This window comes from Hesperophylax consimilis, chromosome 6 (assembly GCF_061612785.1).
Source record: "Hesperophylax consimilis isolate HC1 chromosome 6, BYU_Hcon_1.0, whole genome shotgun sequence".
In the NCBI taxonomy this organism is placed as follows: Eukaryota; Metazoa; Arthropoda; class Insecta; order Trichoptera; family Limnephilidae; genus Hesperophylax; species Hesperophylax consimilis.
In genome coordinates, this window is record NC_142841.1 from 31,639,626 (window position 1) to 31,662,140 (window position 22,515).

At 35.8% G+C, this 22,515-nt stretch overlaps 1 protein-coding gene across 1 annotated transcript in view; it reads right to left on the reverse strand.

The window, feature by feature from the left end:
* LOC149423200 (A disintegrin and metalloproteinase with thrombospondin motifs 1-like) overlaps positions 1–22,515 on the reverse strand; it is a 67,013-nt gene that overhangs the window by 42,504 nt on the left and 1,994 nt on the right. The window contains exons 2-6 of the mRNA XM_089632561.1: positions 20,662–20,786; positions 19,877–20,048; positions 14,812–14,977; positions 13,666–13,818; positions 9,502–9,612 (exon numbers count right to left, since the gene is read on the reverse strand). Coding sequence (XP_089488687.1) covers positions 9,502–9,612; positions 13,666–13,818; positions 14,812–14,977; positions 19,877–20,048; positions 20,662–20,786 — 727 coding nt within the window. The remainder of the gene's footprint in view (positions 1–9,501; positions 9,613–13,665; positions 13,819–14,811; positions 14,978–19,876; positions 20,049–20,661; positions 20,787–22,515) is intronic.

Below are 22,515 nucleotides of genomic sequence, written 5' to 3' on the forward strand. Positions count from 1 at the left end.
TTTTTTTTATATTTACTCCACACAGGAGGCCCTGAAGAAAATAATTTCCCTCAGGGCCTATGTCATCTTTGGGGATGCTGTGTGGAGGGTCTTTTTGTGGAGAGGAAGGAGTGAACATGGGTCTTGAAGAGTCCCATGTTGTAGGAGGGAGGAAACACAGAGGCCGGCAGTTCGTTCCACAGCCGAGCTGTTGAACTTAAGAACGAATCATAGAAGCGACCCGTTCTCATGTGACAAGTGTCAACTGTGTACAAATGTTGGGCGCGCGTTTGGCGTGTATCCCGACTACGCACCGGTGCCGAAGGGATCAATGACGCTAGTTCCTCAGAGCATCTTCCATTGTAATACCGATAGAACAAGGACAGCATACCTACCTGACGCCTGTGCTCTAAAGATTGCAGTCCGTTTGTTAAGATTGGGGAATCTATCAAACGGACCGCCCGTTTCTGCACAGAGTCAAGGGTTTTTTTCAGGTATTTTGGGGCTCCAGACCAGAGATGGCTGCCAAATTCGACAGTAGGGCGCACTTGCGATTTGTACAGGGTGAGCAGTTGTGTACTATTAAAGTATCTGCGGGCCCTGTACAGTACGCCCAGCTTCTGAGAGGCCAACTTTACTCTAGCTTCGATGGAGCCCCCGTACCTGAGCTGGTCACTTATAGTTACACCAAGCATATCAATGGAAGGCCTGTTCGGAAGATTGCTTCCGTTGAAGGAGACTAGATTATCATTTGGATCCCTTTTAGACGTAATCAGACAGGATTGGGTCTTTGAAACATTAAATTCGACGAGATTATTTTTACCCCAGGAGGAAATACTCTCGAGATAACCGTCCATTCTCTGCTTCAAAGCCCTCCGAGCCGTTGGAGTTTGTGTGCCCTTTGGGGGCTTGTCAAACAAAAAGCTATCATGAACTGTACTGTCATCCGCGTAACAATGAATCGGTGCACATGTCAAAAGGTCATTGATGTGCAACAAAAACAAAGTCGGAGACAGAACCGATCCCTGTGGGACGCCAGCATTTATGGAGTGCGAGGAAGAGGTGAAACCGTCAGCAACCGCCTGAATCGACCTATCCCTTAAAAAGTCAGCAATCCACGTACACAGGGATGCGGGAAGTCCGTAAGAATGCAATTTGTTGACAAGTCCTCGGTGCCAGACCCGGTCAAAGGCCTTGGATATGTCTAGTGCGACCGTTTGGGTCTCACCGTGACGTTCCAGGCACCGCCCCCAAACATGCGTCACATACGCGAGAAGATCACCGCACGAGCGGTTCCGCCGGAATCCGTATTGACGGTCGTTGATAATTTTGTTCTTCTCGAGGTATGTGAGCAGTTTGTCGTTGATCACACGTTCCATCACTTTGGACAGAACTGATGTGATCGCTATGGGGCGGTAGTTGGCCGGGTTGGAGCGGTCACCTTTCTTGGGAATAGGGTGAATTACCGCTTTTTTCCAACCAGAGGGCACAGTGCCACACTTCAGGGACATTTTGAAGAGCTTTGTCAAAACTGGAACTATTTCCGCAGCACACCTCTGCAATACCAGGGCAGGTATTCCATCAGGTCCACTAGCTTTGTTAACATCGAGCCCCCGTATGACGTGGAGTACATCCCGATGCCGGATCCTCAGCTTTTTCATATAGAAGCCGCAGTGAGGAACCGACGGCGGAACAGCACCCCCGTCGTCGAGGGTCGAGTTTTCCGCAAACATTTTCCCTAAAAGGTTTGCCTTTTCGGTGGCGGTGTTTGCTAGTGAGCCGTCAGGTCTGGTAAGAGGTGGCAAACTGGGTTTGCAAAAATTTCGACCTATTGAGCCCGCAAGCGACCAGAATGCTCTGCTGCCATGCGGGCAGGCAGCCAGCTTTTTGCTGATCTGCAGGTCGTGTTCGAATTTTGACCTATTGATGATTCTCTTGCATTCCTTTGCCGATTTGTTGTATGCTGATCTGCTTTCGGGCGTTCGAGATGTGTTGTAGGCTCGGTAAGCCGCGTTTTTTCGTCGAACTGCTTCGGAGCATTGTCGACTGAACCACGGCTTTGAGCCCACACCAGTTTCTTTAGTAGTCGATTGTATGAAGCCATCCATCGCCGATTTGATGACTTCACCAATCTCCTGGGCACATCTTGAAGGGTCCGAAGTCCGAAAACAAACAGCTGACCACGGAAAAGCATTGAAATGGGCCCGCATACCGAACCAATCTGCTGACCTATAGTGCCACACTTTTCTCCTCAGCCTCTCATTGGTTGGTCTGAGGCTAACGGGGATTGATGTCGTCACTAGGCAGTGGTCAGATGATCCCAGAGGCGCTGTGACGTCAATCTTATAACCGTGTGGCACAGTAGTTAAGAATAGGTCTAACAGATTGGAGCGGTGAGTCTGGACATCAGGAACCCTTGTAGGCTCCTGAACCAATTGCTCTAATCCGTAGCAAATGGCAAAGGATTCCGCCTGTCGGCCAGCCGAGTCCGTTGGGCCTGAGAACTTCAACCATGGTTCGTTATGAACGTTGAAGTCCCCCAGAACAACAAACTCGGCCGAAGGGTAGCGGGGCAAGAGATCATCAATAGTATCGCTCAAATGTTTGAAGAGCTCGGAAGTGTCTGATTCGCTATGGTTCGGTGACTTATATGCTACAGGTTCGTTCGAAAGAATCAGTCAGAATAAGCACATATTTTTTATAACATTTGGCGATAATTTTGTGTTGTTTAACTTCCAGGGAAAAGAATCAACTATGGACTATCAAGAGTTTATGTCTGTCATCGATGTTTCATGTATAAATGTTAAAACTTATGCCAAAGTACGTGAAACTGTTTGTGATTGCTGGTCAAAAAGTGCCACGAACCAAATGAATTTTGATTCGTTATGTGCGATTCAAATCATTTTACTGTTCATAATTTCTATTTTATTGTCCAATTCACTATTACATTGGTATAATTCAACATATTCAATATTTTTTGGGTTACTTTTTGTCAGTTTCATAATTTCATATTGTGAATTGAGTTTCTTGTTTTAGCAAAAAAGACGAGGTCATTTTTGACATACTAATCTATGATTTTTCAATCAAAATTTACCTCGTGAATTTAATAACATTTCGAAAATTAGACGAATCAGGTCGCTCCGTTAACCATGAAAACAAATACATGAAAGCGATACAATATTATGCAATCGCATAACTACATATGTAGGTAGGTACAGTAGAAAATAGTTAGAAATAAAACCTAGTTTTAATATATGTACTACTTCAGTTGTAAGGAATAAACCCTCTTTTCAATGTCATACGCATCAAATCAAGTAATACTTTAAAGATAAGTATGTATTAGAAATAAAACTTACCGGTAATACCTTTCGGACAAACAAATAAATATGTAAAACAAAAGATTTTTACTCACTTTTGGAAAACCTATGTAAAATAATTAAAAAAAATCAAATTAAACAAATATTTTTTTTATATCTACCAAGTCAACGCACTGCATTTGTATTCTTCGCGTTTTCGCGCATTCTCGTCCGCTGGTTAAGATGCCTTAAATACCATGTATTAGTATAGTGAGGAAATCTAAAAATGGTTACCCAGTTAAGTAAATTGCACATGTATAAAACAAACGAGTTGTAATCTGATTACTTATCTGATAGTATTATTATGCGATCGTCTGGACGATGTAGGCCCTCTGATTGGTCAAATTCAAATTGTCTGTTTCGGGTAAATTCCGCCAATTTGAAAATTAAGACCCGATTTCATGCTAAAATAGGATCGCCTCATAATAATACAAGATTTATTCAAAAGCATTGTTTCTGCTCATATAATTTTTGGATAATATCGAAGAAAATATATTTGAGAAAGTTCATAATCCATTGGATTAATTACATTACAATGAAAATTATCCACAGTTACGTGATTATGTTTGACGTTTATAAAAAATCACGCTTTCCTTCAATATGGCCGATACGCACGGCTATAGATGGCAGACAGAGTGCACCTCTGGCGGTATAAAAACGAACCAAACGACTGGCGCGAATATTTAAATATGCAGCTCACAATACTTGACTACTTGACCATTAACAAGCGTTAAATAAGAAGATTTCTTCTGGAAGCTTATCACTTTGTAATGACAATTTCCATTATTATTTATATATTTTTTTGCTTATTAATTATCTCTGATTTTATATTGACATGTTTTCTAATTTTTAAAATTTCAAAATTATTTATTTGCGGTGCTTTATATCTTGAGTGAAGTATTTTAACACCTGAATTTTTATCGAAAGTGTGATAATTATTCAAAAGATGATTTGCAAACTGAGATTCACTATTTCCATTTAGAGCCCTGCGATATTCTTTAGTTCTGACTTCAAAGTTTCTATTGGTTCTACCTTTGTAAAAGAAATTACAATCATCCCAATTGAGTTTTTAAACTCCTGATTTTTTTGTTTGAATTTTGTTATCTTTTTTATTAAGAATATATTTCTTCATTGTTATTAGTGTAAAACGCCAGTTGAATACTACCAGTATTGTTTTTATATATAATTTTAGAAGTATGGTTATCCACAAACAGAATTCTACGCCATTGTTTATTTCTATCTTTAGAAATACCGTTTGAAGAGAATATGTTTAATTTTTTTATTTAGTATTTCAACTATCAATTTATTAGAATAACCGTTATTAAATGCTATTTGTCTTATGAATATATTGTTTTATGGTTATATGCTATTTGTTTTTTCAGGTCTTAAAATACTTCACTATAAATAATTTAGAAATTTTAGAAATTAGGAAACTTGTTAATATAAAAGCAGATATAATTAACAAGAATTTTTTTATAAACTCTCTTTTAAACATTTTCCCACTCAACTGGTCTTTCCCGTCTAACGATATTGTAATTCCTAATTCTTATAAACCCAGCCTACTCTTACCCTCCCCCCTCCTTCCACATCTTCTTTCCAATTGCAATCTATATTTAATTTTTGACTTCGGTGTATACACAATAAAATGTAAACATTATATTTATTTATTTATTGGACAATTTGCATAGCGCCGCTTTTGTGAGATATCAACTCAGGGGCGCTATGTTGTAATAATCTACCTTTATATATAGATTTTTACTCGCCTGATGAAGGTGTATATATAATCTAACTTTAAACATTATTAGATACAGTAACAGTTGTAGGTAAAGAATTACCACCAGTTGGAGTAAAATTAACACCTTTTGATTAAACCGACTGCTAATCTCATCGCACAATTACCCTCCTTTTATTCATAAACACGGGTACAATTAATCAATATGTAATAATCTATTATTTAAGTCAACTTTGTTATAACTATCTTTAATTGTGACAAACTATACGATATTGATTCAACTTACATACATTGACGGTTGTAACACATATTTAAGCACTGCAAGTCTCCTATGAGCTAAATATATTAGGTACGATAACAATTAATATTAGTTGTAGACATGTAGTCAATAATAGTGTTTCATTTGAAATAATCTATCACAAATAAGTAAAATTTCATTTATTCAAACAACTTTCATTCTTATTATGCGTAAATTTAGCATGTTATTATTAATTAACTCCTTCCTGTTCCGTGTTTTAACAATATATAATAATTAATTTAATTAATCTAATATTTATCTATTAAATGTAACTGTTAATATCACAATGGGTGAAGATCAACTGAGTGCCGTCCGCAGGGCCCAGCAGAATAAACCCGCGGAGCGGGTTTTTAACTGCTAGTCCGTATTAATATGAATGAATAACCATACTTGTTGAAAGATTGGAAATAAAAATTTAAAAAAAAATTGTATTCTGCAAAAAAATTAATTAATTTTTTTGATTTGGAGAATTCAGACAAGCAACAAAGTATCAACCTATATTACAACCAAAAATATTTTAATTTGCCATTTTACACATTGGAACTGATTTCTAGAGAATTCAGACTATCTCGATTGATGTATATAATTTGAAAGATTTATTCAAATGAATAAAGGAAGTTAAAAACCCAGTATGAAAAAAATAGACAGGATAATTTTGAGGAATTTTACATATTTATCGTATATAAAATCATTACGTTTGAAGCTTATCCTTTGATAATAGGTACTTAGAATCTATTTTTTTTTCTATTAACCCGACCTCTTTTGAAAGTTATGACCTATAAAATACAAGCAAAGAAGGCTTTCTTGGTAAAAAGGAGGTTGGTCCCACGGGAAATCTTTCGGGATTTTTCAGATTTTTAACGAGGGCTATTTGTACGACGTTTTTGGGTCAAGTCAAGTGGGTACAACTCGTTAAGTATGTCATAAACCCATGTTTATTCATGAAAAGTATTTAAATAAATTTTAATATAGATTAAGCTCCGCAAAAAATGTTTATTTATATTCACGATAATTGTGATCGTCGGTCACTCGTTTTCCAATTTTAATAGTTTTAGCTGTGTTTTAAGACACGATCTGTCTTTCCAGGTACTCTCAACCATCCGCTTTCTCATCTGTTTCTCTTCCCTACTCACTCCAGCCTTACATCATACCCCAATTGGAGATGCAATAATCCCACCGACTCAGCTAATAATGGATTTTAGCTGCAACATGAACATGAAGCTAATTCTATAAAGACTAAACCTACCAAACGCTATCACTCTAATTTAAAATAATTTCTTTATGCTACGTAATTTAAGCCGCCCTTATCAACTATTTTCGATCGCAGAATAAACTAATATTTTCATTCGACACCAACTATTAGCAGATCATTTTAAGGATTTTGAATTACGCAGTTCCAGAACGTTAAAAGTACAGAAAACACAGATCAACTTCACCGTTTTAATCTCTTCTACTCTGTTCTTCCTCGAACTCCTTTTATCTGACATCCGCAGATGTAGAGAAAAGTATGTTCCCACACTTAAAGTTAACTCCGTTCGAGATTAATGCTAATCAGCTTATTTCCGAATCGATTTACGAGATTAGTAAAAGTGGGTGTTTAAATTTCTAATAAATTATTTTAGACTCCTGATCAGAACTTTCCCCGATATTGAAGAAAATAATGTTTAGTATAAGTTTGGTATAATTTATTGATTCAAAAATAATAAAGAACTCTTTGTAGAAATCTAAAATTGACGTGGTGTCAAGCAGGGCTGTATATATCTACCTTTATCTCGAAAGGTAGATATGTACTCTCAATACAGCCCAATTGGGGATGCCGTTCAGTTAAGATCATTTGAGACTCTTTTGCGGTATTAACATTGGAACAGAGTAAGCTTGACCTGGTGCAAAGCAGGATCATTTAATACAACTCTAATTAACAAAGCTATTACGAAATTTTGAAGGAAGGATTAGTGATAGGTTGTTAAGTCTTATAGAATTTAAATCTTATAGAAACGATAACGTATGCAATAGTAGAAGTAGAAAAGGTTAAAGAAGCAAGTAACAATTGTTGTCTTAAATTTATGGTTTACAAAGCAAAAGTTCTTCGAAAAGTCCTAAACACACGGCTAATTTATGAATCAACAGCGTACAAATGGAAAACGTATATCAACATAACTTGCTTAAGAACTTATGTCAATGATAAATGGTATTCTACTCAAGATAAGGGGTTGTTTGAAAATAATGCTCGGGGACTTATAAATGGTTTGGGGTAAAGTTCGAGGTTGTAAATGCTAGAGTACCTGACAACTCGGTCCATTTTTTGGGTTGAAATAATATTATTGTATTGTAATAAGTATTTGTTTCACTTGATCGTTCCATGTCTTCCTCGGACGTCGTCGACCTCTTCAACAATTCACTTCCAAGTCATGCATTCTCCTTACACCTCTTTCTTTGTTCATCACTTACGTCTCATTTTACCACAAATAATTATGTGATTCGGGTCTTCCTCGGTCATCCCCGACATTTTTTACTATTAAGTTCGTATAGTATCTTGAAAACCATATTGTAACTGTATTTTAATTCGACTCCGTATCTCATTCTAGTGCAGAGATAATGCCTCGAGTGTTCCAGACTTATCCTACCATTCAAACCACTCTTCAAATATTCTTGGGACTAACAAGAACAAACTATGAAATTTTCATTGTAATCGGACGAAAAATTAAAAAAAAAACGCGTACGGGACAAACAAAGAAACATCACTTTATATATGTATATGGAAAAATGCTTGAAATCAAATCTTAAAGAATCCCTTGCAATGGGTATAATATTTAAAACATCAACTTGTGTATAATATCAGCGCAGAGAAATGTTATTTAATAACAGAGTTGTTTATCCTACGGTACAATTACTTATTATTAATTAAATTACATTATTGTTTTTCTTTCTCGGCATACATTTCATAATAATGCAATCCGATTCTTGACGATTAAGTTACAAACTCAGGGTAAATGATTCATTTAAGTTGTGCGAACTACTAAATAAAATAAGTGGGTGACGATTTCTCGCGTTATAACAGTCTGGGTTCAAATTTCAACGTGTCTCCAATTATAATAATAATAATACCTGGATGACTTTTATAGCGCCGTTTTTGTGCAAAAACACCTCAAGGGCGCTGTGGAAAATAAAAATAATATATATCACCGAAGAAGAAGAAATCTAAACAAAACGTGAAATAGAAAAACAGAAAAATAAAAAGATAACGGTCATAACTAGGAATTGAACCAACTTGAAAATTATTCTGTTAAAAAAAGTGACAACATGCCAAATTCCTGATAAAATATAAGTCATTCCGAGTATATATATCGAGAACATGTCATGTGTTCTTTTTCTAATAAATATCATGACGGAATGCGACAATATCAGTATGTCAATTTGTATGAACACGTGTTACCCGCCGTCCTCATAAAACATTCGCTTTTGACTGATACTTTGTTAGGAACTATATATAACTATATACTATACTTTGCTGATGACACTGCTCTGTTATTTGAATGTACTGGAGACATTGACAAGTTTAATAAACATGTTAACGAGACTTGTCAATCAATAGAAAAACTGGCTGTTTTCACAAAATCTGTCGCTTAACACAAACAAAACTGAACTTCTAAAATTTTGTCCAGTACAAGTTACACCTATAAACATAAATGTTAACTTTAATAACAATCATATCGAACCTTCCCAAACTTGTTCACTGCTGGGAATACAACTAGATGCAAATATAAACTGGAAAGAACATGTATCTAAAGTTGTAGCAAAAATCAGTAGCTTTTCTTTTGTTCTAAGCACCCTTAAAATATCTTAAACATCGAGTCAGTAATCAGCGCATACTATGGATACGTATACTCAATGGTAAAAAACGGAATAGTTTTTTGGGAAAACTCAGTAAACGCCAAATATGTTTTTATCATCCATGTGCATGAAGCAAATATATATGTTTAATAAATATTTCATAAGTCTGCATTAGTAATATTCTAGCATTTTAAAGAAATAATAATATAGTACATAACCATGTGCTTGAAATTGAATTTTATGCACGTCTGCACAACTTCAGAAAAAATGATGAAAAACAGATGATAATGATCAAAACTACGTACCCATCGCCATACTCCATTCTGCACTGTTCATCCATAGTGAAAGTGTGCGTAGTTCCCGGTTGTAGGATGGTGTGGTTCTTCCCTGGGGGATTCAGCAGACAGGCCCATTGGCTGGAAGTTGTTTATATTTAAAAACTTTGATTTGTTATTCATGGCAAGTTTCAGCGAGAGAATATTAGAAAAGTCCAAGATACAAGGGCGTAATTCTAAGTATACAAGCTCTATGAAATAGTTTTATTCATAGGATCGTCTGGTATTTTATAAATATTATTAATCGAACTTGTTTTGCAATGATTGAATGAATTTTTTTGTTTTGAAATTCTCCTTCGGTCATTTGGTCTTTCAGTCGTGACATTTTTGCTAACTGAACAGCTTTTAATGACCAGATGCAATGATAGCCATGTTCGAAGGTGTTATAATAAGTAAGCTAGAGTACGCTAGTGGTGTGTTGATAGCCATGTTCGATGGTGTTATAAGAAGTTAGCTGGAACATACTAGTGGTGTGTTGATAGCCATGTTCGATTTTGTTATAAGAAGTAAGCTGTAGTATGCTATTGGTGTGTTGATAGCCACGTTCGATGGTGTTATAAGAGGTAAGCTGGAGTACGCTAGTGGTGTCTTGATAGCCATTTTCGATGGTGTTATAAGAAGTAAGCTGGAATATGCTAGTGGTGTGTTGATAGCCATGTTCGATGGTGTTATAAGAGGTAAGCTAGAGTATGCTAGTGATGTGTTGATAGCCATGTTCGATGGTGTTATAATAAGTTAGCTGAAGTATGCTAGTGGTGTGTTGACTCCGCACCAAACTAAATATGTAAATATGCTGTAACAAATACAAACAAAAATTCTCAGATACGTCTATATGCGGACACATGGAACTTATCCAAGGTTTATGTACCATATAGAGTTACTTCATGCAATAAATAGATTTCGTCTAGAAACTAGACATAACGCAAACCTTGCAATTCTTTGTATTAATATAGTTTAAAACTCTATTGATAGCCCATTCCTCAGGAATGCTATTGCTTATAATTGGCCGAAAACTTCAGCAGAAGTCGTCGCCATGACTTATTCAAGATACCACGTGGAAGAACAGATGTTCTAGAACAACATCGAACGACATGATGAATGGTGCTATTGAATGAAATTTTTAAAACATTGTAGGTATTTAATTTCTCTTTAAATCGCTTTGAGACTTTTTTGTATATTTTCTTCCCAGATGATAAGGATGTCTGAATGAGATGATTGTACTGTAAATGGAATAATAATATTTGGTACAATATAGTTTTTTTGAAGCAACTTACAGCAAAGATCTTAGATTGCGAAAAGTATTCACAAGAATTTGATACTAGTGCAGACGACGACAGTTAAAGACCAGTTAGAAAAACTCCTTTTTTTTTATTTTTATGTGAAATCAAACAAGTTACTGCTCCCAACCATCTGGAGCAAGTGAGACTATGGAATCCCTGAATCGGGATATGTTGTGAGGCTAAAGGTAATGGGAAGAGGAAGGAGATGGGAGAGAGGAAGGTGAGGAAGCACCTGGCTATTCAGATCTAGTCACCAAACACGGCCAAAGCTATTTCAAGAAACAATTCATTTTCGAATAGTAGTCTTACACCAGGACAATACTGAGAGTATATTCATACATACGAAACGTGCCGCGAATAGACTTTATTATATTTTAAATGTGTAAACTTTGAACCAGCGACCTCTGTCTTGCTAGTCGAGAGCCTTCCCCCTCAGGCCATCAAGGCCATCAAGTTGGCCATCTGCCATATCATCGTTGCACATCAAATATGGGCTAGGTGACTCTGAGTACATTACCAAAAAAACGGAAAGGAAAATAACACTTCTGTTCATGAACAAAGTAGTAAAAATATTTTCTTTTCAATATTAAAATATATTTTTCGGAAATATTAATTATTTTATTCGAGTAAATCGCATTTTAATGCTGATCATAAAAAAGAGTGATGGTCTTTGTCTACCACAAGTTTTAATTGTTGCAATGAATTTGGATTCAGACAAGAAAAAGGGTTTGATATACAGAGGCAATAGAGGAACATAACCATCCATGCAGGGTTGAAGGAACTCTTGCCAATCCTTCTACTAATTAAACTTATCGAGGATATCGGTGACTACAGCATCCCCTACTTTCTTTCCTAGTCTCAAAAATTTTAAATTTGTGTAATGTTTTGGTTCATTATGACGTTTGTCATTTTTCTGTCAATATGAGATTTGTTCTGCTCCCTCCAACCATAGAGCAGGAATTCAAGCTCTGCGCTTGATTTTTATAAACTGGCACGCATCAACTAGTAATTAAGTAACAATTCAACCGTTATCGACTAAAGAGAGGAGAGAAAAACCGTCGTTTAATCTCCTTATTTGTAGCACATGCTCGCCTATTGTATCCATTAGTTCATGTGAAAAATGGTGACTTGTGATTAATCCAACTTTCTTCCTAAGTGCGGGCTGCGCTGGACATCAAACCAAAGAATCTGGTAAGTGCAGAAATCTGGCGATTAATTTGTGTCTTCATTGGGGTAGCGTAATCTTTATTTCGAATTACAAGTCTCCTGGAACAGAGAAAGGATAACGCCTTTCTCTGCCCCAAATTACGGTGACGGAATTCCAGCGTCATCGCAAATGTTTTTTCATTTAAAAAGATGTTACAGTGGATATTTTTTATATGGTATGGCTATTTGATGTGTCTTTGTGCGTGACATATTATGTTGGTCGTAAACTTCTTTTCCAATAGTTCTAAATCCAAAGTCCACGCAAATATCACATTAATTCATTTAAAATGGTGATGTTGATATCCTTGATTTCTCACGAACGGATCTCCTTTAGTATCCTGTAGCAGGAAAAGTTCTCTCATCGAAAAGTTCTCGTTATTTAGTTTTTTAAAGGCCCCACGTGGAAGGAGTGCACTAAGGTGGTCTCAACTCTCCTCTCCGGTACCCCTAGGTTGCACAAAGTCCCCTAGTTTTTCTGTTTGAATGGTCCTTTTTGGGTCCCAAGGGTGTCTTGGAAAATATAAAATATAGGCCATGTAAAGTAAGATCTCATGGCTCTTATTTAAATACAAAATTTTGATGATGAATTTAAGAAGGTGGACAAAAAAGTATATTTGATGTGCAACGACGATATGCTAGTTAGCCGTCTCCACTACGCCACTGGTTAAAGTAAAGATCTAAATATTAATTAATTCATTTATAATTTAGAAGAGAGACGGTTAACTTGATGAAAAACGTAATTATTAATAGCGAAGACTATCTTTAATATAAAACGTTATTGGAGAAATTAATAATACCACAACCCACGAGCTTAGAATGTTAGAACACTTGAGCTGGTATGGTATATCACAAGCAGAAGGAACGTGACTGGGAATGATGAGTGGCCACGTCATGTGTGCTTATCAACATCACTGTACTCGATTGAATTTACATATATATTATATTGTGTTCACACCACTGTTTGGCGTAATTTAGCTGGCTGATGGGTGTCTGATGCATTTTCAATATAATGCTGTTGTGTTTACTAACGTGATGATTATTATGGAATCCGGATAATTCTCAACACACACGCAGAGAGTTCACCGCAAACAATAATTCACCGCTGGGAATAATAATTTCCATAAATTGAGTTTTTAATATATTATAATTTAGTACAAATAATAGCCAAAACAAGTTTTAAAAGAAAATTGACCGGCCGGTGGCTGAGTTGACATCGTTTTTGGGTCCCACCCAGGCGTAGTGTGTTCATTTCCTCAGCTGGCCAAGTCCTCCATCACAACACAAGCAATATTTTCCGCTTGCTGTGGTGGTAGTAGGAGAATTTCAAATATTGTCAGGTTATTCGTAACCGCGGAATGGTTGTGTTTCTTAGAAAAAAAAAAAAAAATCAAACACTTCAGTAAGTGAAGGTTAGGTCATGTTACATTAACTTGTTACTATTGTTGTAATGTCCTCAGCACCATTCAGACAGTTAATTTTGTCTATTGTTTGCAGTGAATTATCTACGGTGAATTACCCGCTGGGTTTTTTCCGCGGTTAATTTTCTGCAGTGAAAGTTCCTAGAACCATTTACACTACAACTTCTGCTGTTTTTTTTTAAATTTCCATCCACTCCTATTAAGAAGCCTACATTATAATCAAAACTTACTTGAGGAGTCGGTGAAACTCTGCCTTCGAGCACGATGACCAGGCAAACCGATGAAAGTTTGCCGTCACTGTTGGTGCCATGATGGTTCCCTTCACCACTTCATCGTCACACTTGTTCCCCGCATTCATGTCACCATCATGAGTGAGCCCCAAACTGTGGAACAGAAATTAATCAGCCATCAATAGATCACATTATATCATGATATGAATAATGCATTGCAAAGTCCTCCGCCACAGGTAAAGTTTTACATAGTAAAGCGATCACTCAGTTTTGATTGGCGAAGGAGGCTATTCGGGATCCCTCAAAGGGAAATTCTCGAAGATGATTAATTTCTTTTACCTACAGTAAAAGTGATAAAGAGGTTAAACAGAACAGTGCCATAAAAGAATAATATGATAAATTAATAACAGGCTCGTTATTAATTTTCGTTTTTTTTGCGTTTCTTCAATTCTCTGTTCTTTATCACTGTTCTATTTTGTCACTATTATGTTTTACCACTTTACTATTGTGTCAATATTCTCTTTTTTAATTGTTCTGTTTTTTCACTGTTCTGTTTTGTCACTGTTCTGTTTTATCACTGTTCCGTTTTGGCACCTTTCTGTTTCGCCCTGTTCTGTTCTGCTCTGTCACTGTTCTGTTTTGTAATTGAGTGTTTTTATTTATTTATTTATTTTTTATAGTATAATATTGATTACATTTTATGATTTTGACTGTCCAAGTAGGAAGGATTCCCGTTTCAGGACAGTCAAATTTACAGGTTTCAAGTTATCCTAGACGAATACAGGATTTAAGACTAGCTAAAATAATTATGTTAAAACGAAGATACATTAAAAGATACATAGAGGCGTTCGTGATTTCAAATTACATTTTTTAGTATCATTTCGGAATCAGTCCTAACTATACCGTTTGGTCACTGTTCTGTTTTGTAACTGTTCTGTTTTCTAAGTGTTCTCTTTTATCACCGATATATTTGCCACTTTTCTGTTTTGTCACTATTTTGTTTTGTCACTATTCTATTTTGCAACCGTTTTGATTTGTTTCTGTTGTGTCACTGTTCTGTGTCACTTGTCATGGGACCATTGAGCGAAAATTAGAAGCGGAATTAATGTCAATAAGATAAAAGGGATGGTGATGAAAAAAGCTCACATGTGCGCCATCTCGTGAGCTATGATGAACGCACTGGCCAGTCCCTCGTCCTTGTTGAGCGCCGTGCTGCGCGCTCGGTCGCAAGCGCCGGCCACGGGCGCGTAGCCAGAGGGGCCGCCCAGGTACTCTCGCGTCAGCCACACTGCCACATCGTGCGGGTTCTCCTCTACACAAATAAGAATAATGCATGCACACAAAATTCTACAGTAAACACTGTAATTCTAAAAGTTCTTACAAATAATTTTATCATGGCCTCATTTGTATCGCTTTTTTCATGATAGCGTAACAATTCAGTTGAAGAGGCGCAATTTTCTAGACAGAAGAGACTCTCAGTATTAATAGCCCTGGTGAAAGACTACGATTCAGAATTGAATCGTTGCTTGAAATGGTTTTAGCTGTGTTATAGACAGGTACCTGCCAACCTTCTTTCTTTCGTCACCACTCACAACATATTTCAATTTGGTATACCATAGTTGCACTGGATTCTAGATAGCAGAAAGCAGTTAGAACTCTTGTGCGTATTGGTATTCTCATACAGATGTGTGAAAGTGCTCATAAACGATCCGAACCAAAATCATGCAACCAATAACAGAAACTCACTGAGGCAGTGAGTAGATCTACTGACAAGACACTTCGACCTAATACATGAAAGCAAAAATAGCTGTGAATCTTGGTAGGTTTCCATACTAATAGTGATTAAAATTCAGGAACAGAATTAGCATAGAAAATAACATTCACAGCCTGCTTCTATCCCATATTATGCAAAGGTAAATGATTATTTTACAAATAACCATTGTAATATTCATGATATTGTAAATTGCATAAAATTACAGTTAATTTAAATAATAATTATTGTTCACTATCGCCAACAATTGGTACAGTATTAATCGATTAGTTTCATGGCCTTTGGTTAAACATAAGTTTTGTTTTAGTTAATCGGATAATTGTTATACCTCTTCTAATATTTTGACAGGCTTACAAAAATTAGGACGGGTGTTATGATGCAGGGCTAGATTCCTTTTGTTTTTAAATTTTATTCACTGATCATCAAATTTATCCCCGCCGATTCTCTAACCTAGTTAGGAACTGGGCGATTGTAGCTAGGATTGTTTCGGTTACATTTCGCGTATGGTCGCCGAGGGCGACATATGAGCCTGGCCGGAAATAACAAACCACTTCTTTTCTGGACAGTCAACGTGTGGGTTCGTGGACTGTACAGATGATGGTCGCGGTGCTTTTCGTTTTTGAATAATTAATTGTACGGAATGTAATTCGATTTTTGTCGCCGATGAGTGCGAGTTTGCTTACGTGCACGGCGGTAAACGTTTTGTGACCGAAAATTAACTATTCCCAAAGTGGGTAATAGTGATTTCGTTGGACGGAAGTTGGTACGGACGAACCACGCGACCGGCGTTATTCGATTGAACGGGAATCCGTAAAGAAACGATCAATCCTGTAGGATTGGATCATACTCAATTATTAATTCGTGCCACGCATAATTGTCAAACGGAAACCTCGTTCTTTTTGATTTTGGAGTTTGAATCCCGACATCGCACGTGTTCGGCGGGCCGAGAAAGAGCCCTTTGTATGAGTTGCAGCATCCCTAGGAACGGCTACGCGCTTATTAATAGCTGGGGTTCGTGGATGCGGCCGGGAGAAGTATATCTACCTTTCCGGATGACCGATCACGCTTCTACGGAGTTACGTCAGCCGCCGGATGGGGGGTGCGGGACGTTCCGTCGCTTCTCCCATCAAGAAAACGCAGTGTTCGGCACTAGAAAACGCGATGTTCGGCTCCCGTAGTTTAGATTCAGATAGCTAAAAAACTGGTCGGTCTTTGGGGTAAGTCAAAATTGTATAAAACTGTTGATCTGTTGAGCTAGGGCTAGGGCAGTAAAATATTACGTTTCCAATACATGCAATATCAATCCATGCACCGCCTTTTATTTATGTACAATGAGATACCATCCTAAAAACCATCATGATACTGACACGCGACCTGGTTGCGAACTTTCACCCCTGAGTTTATTTGTACATAAACATTCTTGAAGTTTGATTACTACCTAGATTGGCGCGTTCTAAATGATCAAAGTTTATGCAACAAAATATTTGTATATCTAATAGTGAAGTATGGTTGAGAATATACTCTCTGTTTGGTGTTTGATCTCTGAGTCAAAATCCCACTTAACACGGGTTATTATTATTTCAGTTCTGTCAAGCAACTAGCCTATAACGATATGATAACAGAACTTGAATAGGACTTTCACAGAACCCGAAAATGATGAAATAAAATTGATGAATTGTTCAAATTCTCCGAAACGATAACAAATTGAGGCATGTGAATAAATCAATAACCATTATTCAAGATACTTACAATGAATAAAAAATAAATAATTTATAAAATCAATAAACAGTAAATAATTTCATTTTGGGAGGCGGGCTTGGGTACCTTGGGTAACATTTGTTGGTTGACCAACAACTCAAGTGGTTTGCTACGTTTCGTGATTTAGCAGGAGTGCCCGGATTCATCGGGTCCAGTGTGTTTATGACGCAGCTGCTCATCAACTGCGTGGCGGCAAGATCGGGAGAGGCTGGTTTGGGGAAACTCTGGGAACTCTCCAGCTGGTCCCTCGACACATCGGCTTGTGGCAATATATTCATTCGTTCGTCACTCTTGTACACTTTGATCTATAGATTCCTACCCACCCCTCATACCTTTTTCCTTACCAGAACTTCATCTCCTCCCTTTCCTTAAAAATACCCTCCACACAACATCCCTAAATATTACATATTATTTTCCTCGGGGCATTTTGTAGGGGGTTAACGTAAAAAAAAGAAGTTATTGTAATTTTAAATCTAATCAAATTGTACATAACACCCGTTAAAACTTACCTTCGTTCTGTTACCCATACAAACAACAAAAAATCGCCACGAGACCAATCTTATAATGTAAATTTCATCTTAAATTATTATATTTCCGTACTTTGAAATTTTCATAGAAAATTACGTTCATTTTTAATGTTTATCGTTTATGAGTTTCATATTTCATAAATATAAAACTTCCGGCAACGTACTAAAAAACATTGGCCAAAGCTCTTAAAAGCTATTTCCTCAGCAGTTTTATTAATGACTGACACATTCTTTCTTTGGAACTCCAAAATAACCTCTGCATTTGTTTATTTTAATGTATCTATGTTGTCTTGTCTTTAATATAATGAAAGAAAAAATGAGAAATGTGTTTTGTAAACTCAGTGGGAATAATACACTATAACTTATTATTTTATAATTTATAAAAATTAAAAATATAATCGATTCGGAAATTGTAGGCTTTCTTGACATCTCCTTCGACAGCGGACATATTTTTGTAAACGTTGGGGAAGTAATATTATTTATATATTTTTTTATTATTATTTTTAGATAGTATTTACGAATATGGTTTTGAATTAATTAACTTTCATATAACCGAAACTAGACGCTATGCATACATCATAAAAAAATGGTTAAAAAAAATAAAAATTTTCATTATATTAAAATATCAATCCACAAAGTGATTCTTCAAATATTTTATTTCTGTGGCTTTATTTAAAATTATGTATTGAAATTATTTGAAGCAGGATCACGTTAATTACTCTAACAAAGGTCATTTTTGTGATTCAATTTGTATTATGGTGAGCACACTGCTTTCAAATAACCCATTGGAATTCGTTAAAACGATTTTCGTCGTTAAAAATATTTCCCGAATAATTCAATTAATTAGAAGTTCGAAATCAGTTTTGAAATTATATATTTGCTAAGTGCAAGTAAGCTCGATTTGAGATTAACTTTTGCTGTTAAATTTGAATTAATACAAGTTTTTTGAAAGTGATTAATTGGGTCTAGAACCATTCCCAATTTTAACTGAAAGGATGGGAATATGATTGGTTGAAAAACCGCTGTGGAAAACGTGACAAACAAATGATTTACTAATTTATTTATTTTTCGGAATAACTTTATTGAGCAAAACCTCAAATTGTAATATTTAAATATTGAAGACAATATTAGTGATTTATAAACGAAAATCTGGAACGGAAAAATCAGAAAAGGATACGGTCACATCTAGGACTCGAACCCAGGACCCTTGTCTTTCCGGGACACTGCTCTACCAACTGAGCTAATGGAACCCTATCCCCGTCGGTCACTTTTAACTGTATCACTTCGAATAAGAACTACCAACATTGTCTTCATTTTTTCACCGTACATTTTTATTGGCAACTATCTTTACGTATGATCGCAAGATTCAACCCGAACTAAATGCAATCTAGACAGCGTCTTTTTAGATAAACCTTTCTTATTTTTTTCAATTTTAGATTTTGACTAACTTATAAAGCGACGTGTTTTGGAAGCTTCCCTCAATAGTAAACTATTGCTGGCTTCAGGCATTTTTTTTACTTCACTGGCGAGCAAAAAGGACGAACACATTTTTATTCATATTTGACCTGCTAAACATAAGTTTATCTTCACTGGCGAGCAAAGAGGACGAACACATTTTTATTTGTATTTGACCTGCTAAACATAAGTTTATCTTCACTGGCGAGCAAAGAGGACGAACACATTTTTATTCATATTTGACCTGCTAAACATAAGTTTATCTTCACTGGCGAGCAAAGAGGACGAACACATTTTTATTTGTATTTGACCTGCTAATTATAAGTTTGTCTTCACTGGCGAGCAAAACTAATGAACACATTTATATTTGACCTGCTAAATAAAAGTTTATCAAACATAACATAATGTAAGTAATTATTGATTATTTAAGGCTGAAAGGAGATCGAAAGAAGGGAATGCAGGAAACTGTGATAGTTTAAGAGATAGATCATAGAATTATAGTTTTTCGACAGATGTCGATAGTATGAAAGATCGCCCCTCCATCATGGGTCGCAAGATACGGGGAGCCGTGAGTCTTTGAGAAGCGGGGAGATTTTGAGTGCACATGAAGTAAACTAATTGCTTGTTGAATTGAGATCTATAAGGTATGAACAATGTCGGGAAATGATTTAATGGTTTGTTTGTTAGTGGATGAACTTACCATAGCTGAGTTTGCCAATAAGTCTATAGTTCCAACGGTTCACGTCCTCGAGTGACTTCTTGGCGTTCCCTTCCTGGATCATGGAGTCCTTCTTATCGTCGTAAAATATCAGCCTTGCCAGCACAAGGTGGAGATTAGCATCCAATGACGGGTCCTTGTAGATGGCACTCACCTTAAAATAAAAACCACGAAAGTTTTCAATACTGTATAACTGCGTAAGACTTCAACAAAAGAAATATATTTTGTTTTTAAACATGTCGAAATTTTTTGTTCAAATAGTGGTGTAGACAAAATTATTCATTTTTATTTAAATTTTAAAAAAAGGAGTAGAGATTAATTTTTAAATTGCAAAAATACACCTATACATGGTGTGTAAAACGAGTGGTACAAGCGGGAAACGGGTAAATCTACCTGACAATTTGAGTCGATTTTGAGACATAACTTTTTAAAAATTAAATCCTTTGTTTTCGAATAAATCGAATTCTAATTTGTATCCGGCACCAATTGTTTTAACCTAGGGTTGCCGAAAAAAAAATTTAAAAGAATTTTTTTTTGGGGTTCTGTGATGTAGATTCACCAGTGACCAGCTTTTAGGTACCACAGGTATCCGGATACCGTATGTATTATGTAACAAACTATTTATTTGGTTCTCACGACAAAGTCATAAAATGTGTAAGGCAACGGTTTTACAGCTTTTCAAACCATTTAAGTGAATTGTTGCAAGAGGCAATTTGCATGAAAGAAAATTAAAATGAAAGTACCGTAATGAAACAGCAGTAACTTACAATATTCATTAGCGCCATAATATACTGTCTTATTTTTTCTTTCCCATGGAACTCTATGACAGTGTAATCCACGGCGAGAGCAATCTCGAGCCACTTGTCCGCCGGTTTTTTCCCTGCGGAATTCTCTGTAAAAAGCTTCAACTTATTCCCGTATAATTTAACACAATTGCCTCCATTCTCCCCGAGAAATTCCCTAAGAAGGTGTTTGTGAGATATAAATGGAAAATTATTTTTAAGCCAACAACTCTTCGCTACCTGAACTGTAGCTTTTGTCATCTGGAAGCAGCTTTATAAATATTGCGAGCCTGATTTAAGCCTCATTCCCTAGAGGCTTAATCTTATAATTACAAGATAATGAAATTAAATATTTGAATTTGGAAGTAGCTTTCGTAGTAAAGTTGATCAAATCTATTATGTTGAATAAATTGCACAGATCTGCTCAGTGCCCTTGTTCTATATCTAGGATCTAGATCTAGTATTTTTCACGTTAAACAAATACTAAGCATGTTCAATAGTTCGAAATTCATTAGTTAAATTATAAGCTTATAAAAGTTTATACGAACAAAGGCGGAATATTATATACTTCAAAATCTCGAAATTCTCTCAGTAAGAGCAATTCTGTGATATAAAATTATATTTCAAAAGCCCTAAATACATAAAGAGACTGAATCGCATTTACGATACTCATTTTATGTCAAATGATGGACGAATCGTAAGCATTTAAACAAATACAGACTGAAAAAAAAATGTTTTACAACTCTGGAAAACATGACACTAAATTGCTTAAATATGTTACTTGCCGAAATTTAAAAATTATACAAACATTAAACCAAATAATATGTTAAAGACGTGCTCGCTGAAAGAAATAGTTTGTATTAGGCTATTATTTCTAATACAACAAAATAAACGGCTGGGCGTGCGTAAAACCAAAAAAAAAAAAATTAAAATTAAAAAAAAATTCGGACAAAAAGAAAAAAAATCTAACTGCATATATATTTATACTCATAGTAAAAAAATACCCATATATTACGTTACATATCTCTTTACAAGAGATTGATCAAAACTATAGCAAATAGTTTTGATCGTTTTATATACTAACACTGTTCACCTCCACGTGGTTGATATATAAAATGTTTTAATTTTGTTATCTCTGTAAAATGATTTTTTTTCTTTTCTACGTGAATAAAACCCATTGACAAACTACAACAAAGTAGTTTATTGGGACTTTTCTCTTTTCTTGTATTATTATTATTTTTATGTGTAATATTTGAACATGTTGAAAAAAAGGGAAATAACTCAAATTTCCTTGTCCCTGAGGTGATTTTGCACAAAAACGGCGCTATACAAATCATCGAAATATTGTTATTATTCCTAATTTTGAGAATACTGCATTTCAAATGAACTATTAAGACAACACTCACATGTAAAGATATAAAAACTAACCAAAATATTCCCTTCATTTAAAAAAGTATGTTAAATAATATATTATTTTTAAATTGGCTTCAGCGAGAAACTAGGTGGAACACCCGTATTAAGATGTAATAGAAAATGTTGTCGGCAGCTTAAGAACGGATTATTTAATTACGTCCCTTTATACAGTTTGGGGCGTTCAAGCCACTTCACTTATTACGACTTGGATTTACTAATCCATTTTTTACCCATCTTACAACAATGCAACGCGGGGAAATCTTTTGGTTATACAGTTCCCCCGGTTGTATACAGTGCAGACAGGCAGGGTTCGAAGGAATGTTCCTGTGACATAGGAATATATGTCACAGCTATAATATATCACAGATATAATATATCACCTTGGCCTATGGATGTGAGGCGGGAACACTGACAGCAAAGTCTGCG